Below are 5905 nucleotides of genomic sequence, written 5' to 3'. Positions count from 1 at the left end.
AAATTAAATATTCTGTGCATTAATTTTTTGTGTAAAATAAATCTTTAATTTGAAAAAAGGAAAACCGACGTTTATTTCGGCAGAACGGAATTTTGTTTAGCCACTACGAAGTATTAAACCGTTAAAATGGGACCCCTTGAGAACAAATGTGATAATGGTCAATAAGATTATAGGAAGAATTTTCTAGAATAATATGGCTATACCTTGAAATATACCAAAAAAATTGCCCGATCTTATGGATTGATACCCTTATACATTGCCTTGTTTTTGATTGGCTTCATACACAAATTGTAAAATGTCCCAATGGAGATTTTTTTCCAAATATATAGTCTAAATATTAAATATTGGAGCTTCTGTGAAACTTAGGCCCTTATAATAATTTTTAGTACTTAATTACTGCCAGTTCGGTTATATGTTCTGTAACAAAAGCCAGGTTGAGTGGGGGACTATACTATAGCCATATTAGGTAGTAGGTTGTTCATGTTCTTACAAAATAATATCCCAAATTACAGAGACTCATGTTGAAAAACTGAAGTATTAACTTCAGAAGCATACCGAACATTAAAGTGGACATTTGTGTTTATACCATTTTAAACATTAACCTATATTGAATAATTTCTGAAGGAAGATTTTTATTCGCCAGGAACCCGATATCACAATTATGTAAATCGATTTAAAGCAAATATCAATCAGGAACCAGTTAATATTTTGGAGCCCAATCAACACGAAGTCGTTCGAAAATTAATATGGGATAGTCTACATTTCTACAGAACGCAGTAACGCCATTGCATGGTGAATCTTGTACATTATTCAAAATTGCATCTGACACAAATGAGGAGTTTGGTGAACCATTTACTTAAAATCGGACGAAAATATATAATCTGAACCGATTTCAAAGAATCTTGTCACACGTTAGGTTATACAAAAACAGTACGAGTCTATCAGCCATATTTTGAGTACTTGGTGCATTATTTACTTAAAATCGGATGAAAATATATATGGGAGCTATATCCAAACCAGAACAGATTTCAACGAAACTTTCAAACATTAGGTTATAGTAACTTCAGCACATTCTTGAAAATGTTATGTGAATCGGACTAACTCTAGGTTTTTGGTGCAGCATTAACTTAAAATCCGACTAAAATATATATGGGAGTTATGTATAAATCTGAATCAATTTCAACGAAACTTTGCAGAAGTTGACATTCAGCAACTTCAGTACATTGTGCAAAATGTTGCGGCAATCGCCCTAACTTTGGGACTTTGGTTTACGAGTTACATAAAATCGGACGACACCACACATGGGAGTTTTATCTAAATAAGAACCGATTTCAACGAAACTTTACACAAGTTGGGCTACAGTAACTTTAGTACGTTGTGCAAAATTTTGCCGAAATCGGTCATATTTTGGGTCCTTGGTGCACCATTTACAAAAACCTGACGAAACTATATATGGGAGCTATATCTAAACCTTAACCGATTTCAAGAAAACTTGACACACGTTAGAATATACTCAGTACGCTATGCAAAATTTTGTGGCAATCGGCCTTACATTGAGTTTTTGGTGCACCATTTACTTAAAATGGGGTAAAACTATATATGCGAGCTATATCTGAATCTATACTGATTCTAACAAAACTTGGCACACGTTAGACTATACTAAATTCAGTACGTTGTGCAAAATTCTGTGCAATCTGTCTATATTTGGGTCTTTGGTGCATATTTTAGTCGAAATCGGGAGAAACTATATATGGGAGCTATATATAAATCTGAACCGATTTTCACAAAACTTAACACACAACATTCTGGGCTTAATTTATTACGCTATGCCAAATTTCGAAAGATATACAGGTACTTTGGTGCGCCATTTACATTAAATCGGATGAAGGGTATAAAGAGTATTGAGCTCGTTTGATATTTAGATATAGCTCCCATGCATAATTTTGTACGATTTCCATTTACAGGAAATCGTACAAAATTACCGAAGTTTGTCCCAATGAGATGACCATTTTGTTTGTTCCTAGAATTGCAATTTCGAAAATAGAACAATCTTTGCGTGAGGACAGATCCTTAGAAAATATGTTTAAAAATCCACGATGGATATATATTTTGAACAACCCAATGTTACAGACAGAACCTCAAAAAATATGTTTAAAAATCTAGGCCTACAGACAGACTTTCAGAAAAATTTTTTTAAATATCTACGTATGTATATTCAATTTTGAAAATGAACGTTACCGGTCAACGTTATGTCTTAGTCCACTTATAAAATGCACCACAAATTTCTGAATTTTGAATGGTTTCGCATAGCTTTTTCCAACCTAATATTATTTATGATAATATTAGGCTGTATATTAAGGTTTAAGATTTGAATTTTGATTGGGAGAGAAGTCTACGCCTATCTAAATTTTAGTGGATTCATATATGTTATTTGCGAGACGGTTTAAAATTATGCAAGATAAAATTCGAATGTCATAGTTATTATTCTCAAGATTTACTACTATAGAGCTCCGTCACCATCAGATCTTGTAATTCGCTTAATGGACGATGATTCGTTCAAATATAAAATATATTATGAATTCTTACTTTGCTGTTAATTTCTGTGTTGTTAAAATCTTTCCCTATATCGAAAAATATGGACTTCATTAAGTCTGGGTTTAGACATGCAAATTTTTGAAGCTACTCTGCTGCTGCTCGCTACGATTATCTTTTGAATTTCTTCCCCCTTGTCACTTTTATACCTCTCACTCCTAAGAACTTAGCTTACAAAAGTTGCATGTATAATCCCGGAGTAAGACAACTCATAGTAACAAGTCTTTTGAACTACAAATCGAAGGAGCATTGTCTGGCATATTTTTCCTTCAGTAAAAATGTCAATAACAATTATTAATTTTAATAAAAAAAATCTTCATACAAAAATAATAATCCTTATATTTCTTACATATTTTATAAAAGAAGTCCATGATGGCGGCAAAAAAGTTATCCCCAGTCACATTAGCAGATTTAGTTAAACGTGTTCCCAAAGATCAAATGAAGCAATTTGAAAAATTTCGAGATAATACCATAGAATATCATAGGTAAGTACCAACGAAAAAAATTCCCAAAAATTATACACATTTTTTGCAATTGTTTACAGACGTGTAAACAAATACCCCGATAAATTACCACGAATTGATTGGGAATATTATCGCAATAATGTTCGCAAAGACTATGCAAAAATGGTAGTTGAATTTCAATGTGAATATGAAGAACTCGCTCGGACATTTAGTGCCCGTCATGAAATAAATGATTTCGCCAAATACTATGAAGAATTGGATAAGATGACGGAACAAGTTAAGAAAGAAATTGCGGCATTTGTAAAATCTTCAAATGAACGTATAAAACAATATGAATCTGAAATGAAACGTATACAGAATTTGACGCCATATAACGAAATGACAATGGAGCAATTTGTTGTCGATCGTGAAGATTTAGCGGAGTTTATACCACGTCAGGGTAGATTATTTTGGCCATTATTGTGTTGGGCCAGCTAATCCTGATATGATAAGAAACATCATCAGGAGGAAAAATCTGCATCGCCGGAAACTAATAACACGGATGTCATTGTTTCGTGAACTCTTTACTTTATATATTTTCTGTATGTATGTTTTAATATATATTTTATTAATTCCTGATTATGATATTTTTAATGGAATAATTTTTGTAGCGAAAATTCAAAAATTGGTTTTACAAATGCCCATAAACGTGAATAGATTCTCAGATTTTTTAATCTTCGCTTAATATTTCTATAACTTCACCATTACTAATAGACGCCCAGAAAAATATGTTTTAATTTTTTTAAGAATATACTCCTGGGAAAAATATTTTTTAAAATCCACGCCTCCTCACGCCTCCTCAGAAAAATATTTTTTAAAATCCACGCCTCCTCAGAAAAATATAATGATAGTCTCAGAAAAATATTCTAAACCAGTAAGGAAAGTTCGAAAGCCCGTCCTCCTCAGAAAAATATAATGATAGTCTCAGAAAAATATTCTAAACCAGTAAGGAAAGTTCGAAAGCCCGTCGGGGCCGACTATATGATACCCTTCAGCACTTTGGGTACCAATCTGAAATTTATGAAAAATTGAATATCAATCATATATGTAAAAGATCTATTGCGCTATCCATAATTTATCTCGACACAAAATCCAATACAAAACTCGACATGCATCAATCTAGACCTAATTCTGTACTCTGTGTTAAATTTTGTTTCAATCGGACAAATATCTATAGTATTGTGCACCATTTACATAAAATCGGAGGAAACTATATATGGAAGGTATATCTAAAACTGATTTAAACAAAACTTCGAATACACAAATTTGGACCTACTTCAGTACGCTTTGCAAAATTTGTCTCCTTTGTGCTCCATTTACATAAAATTGGACGAAACTTTATATGGGAGCTATATCTAAATCTAAACCGATATCAACAAAACTTGGCATACATCAATCTGAGCCTAATTCAGTACTCTGTGCAATCCGACAAATATTGGCAGTATGGTGCTCCATTTACATAAATTGGCATACATCAATCTGGGCCTAATTAATATTGGGAGTTTGGTGTACCATTTACCTAAAATCGGACAATGGGAGCTATATCTCAATCTGAACCGATTTTCACCAATTTCAAAAGGGTTCGTTCTTGGACCAAATAAGTGAAGTTTTCCCGAATTTCATCCAAATCGGATCATAAATGCGACCTGTACTTTGTTCACAAAAATACATGGACGGACGGATATGCGGAAATCGACTCAGAAAATGATTCTATGTATATGTTCAAAAGGAACCATGGGTCCATCTCAATTCCTTTTTATACCCTTCACCACACTGTGGTACAGGGTATTATGTCTTTGTGCATATGTTTGTAACAGGAAAAAGGAAACGACATAGACACATGATTCCTTTTGAGAATATGCATAGAATCACTTTCTCGATTTATGCATGTCCGTCCGTCCGTCCGTCTGTAGATGTTAAATTGTAACAAAGTACAGGTCGCATTTATGATCCGATTTGGATGAAATTTGGCACAGGTCACTTATTTGGCCCAAGGACGAATCCTATTGATATTGGGAAAAATCGGTTCAGATTTAGATATAGCTCCCATATATATTTTCGTCTGATTTAAGGTAAATGGTCCCTCTATATCTTTCGATTTGCATGAAATTTGGCATGGAGTACTGAATTAGGTGCAGAACGATGTGTGTCAAGTTTCGGAAAAATCGGTTCTGGTTTCGATATAGCTCCCACATATAAATATATATATCCGTCCGATTTTACATAAATGGTGCACCAACCTTCTACTGTTTGTCCGATTAACACGATTTTTGCACAACGTATCAATTTGAAACTTGAATAACGAAATTGATGTAGATGCTGTCATAGCTCCCATATGTATTTCGAATGGATGTCTGAATGAAATTAAAATTTTAACAGTGCGGCGACCGAATAGCCTGTATTAATTTTGCTGTAAGTCGTTTTTCATAAATTTGTCCCATGGTACGAAGTAAATTTAAAATCTGCCGAAATGAAATTAAATTTATCATAGGTTGCAGAAAGACTTGCGTATTTTCCTTGGAGGGGATACATATGAACAATATACCCAAAGTGGTGAAGGGTATCATATAGTCGGCCCAGTCCGACTTTACTGCTTTCCTTACCGGTTTCTGTTACAATCATATGCACAAAGACATAATACCCTATACCTCAGTGTGGTGAAAGGTATAAAAAATCCACTGTCTCGCAGAAAAATATTTAAAAAATTCCACGTTTAATGATAGTCTCCGAAAAATATTATAAAAATCCACGCTAAAAATCAACAAAATGGCGGACCATTGAAAAAAAATATATTTGGAAAATCGCCAATT

The 5905-nt window shown here is 33.5% G+C and overlaps 1 protein-coding gene across 1 annotated transcript; it reads left to right on the top strand.

Moving 5' to 3' along the window:
- Window positions 1-2964: 2964 nt before the first annotated feature.
- Window positions 2965-3495, top strand: LOC133336575 (ATP synthase subunit d, mitochondrial-like; the record flags this gene model as incomplete). Its single annotated transcript, XM_061544856.1, has 2 exons — window positions 2965-3077; window positions 3137-3495. Coding segments are annotated over exons 1-2 (472 nt in total), but the record flags the coding sequence as incomplete, so codon positions are not given.
- Between the last annotated feature and the right edge of the window lie 2410 nt (window positions 3496-5905).

This window comes from Musca vetustissima, unplaced genomic scaffold (assembly GCF_032173495.1).
Source record: "Musca vetustissima isolate MV318-11 ecotype Yass unplaced genomic scaffold, APGP_CSIRO_Mvet_v1 utg111950, whole genome shotgun sequence".
Taxonomy (NCBI): Eukaryota; Metazoa; Arthropoda; class Insecta; order Diptera; family Muscidae; genus Musca; species Musca vetustissima.
Note: the sequence above shows the minus strand (reverse complement) of the source record. Positions and strands in the feature narration are given on the sequence as shown.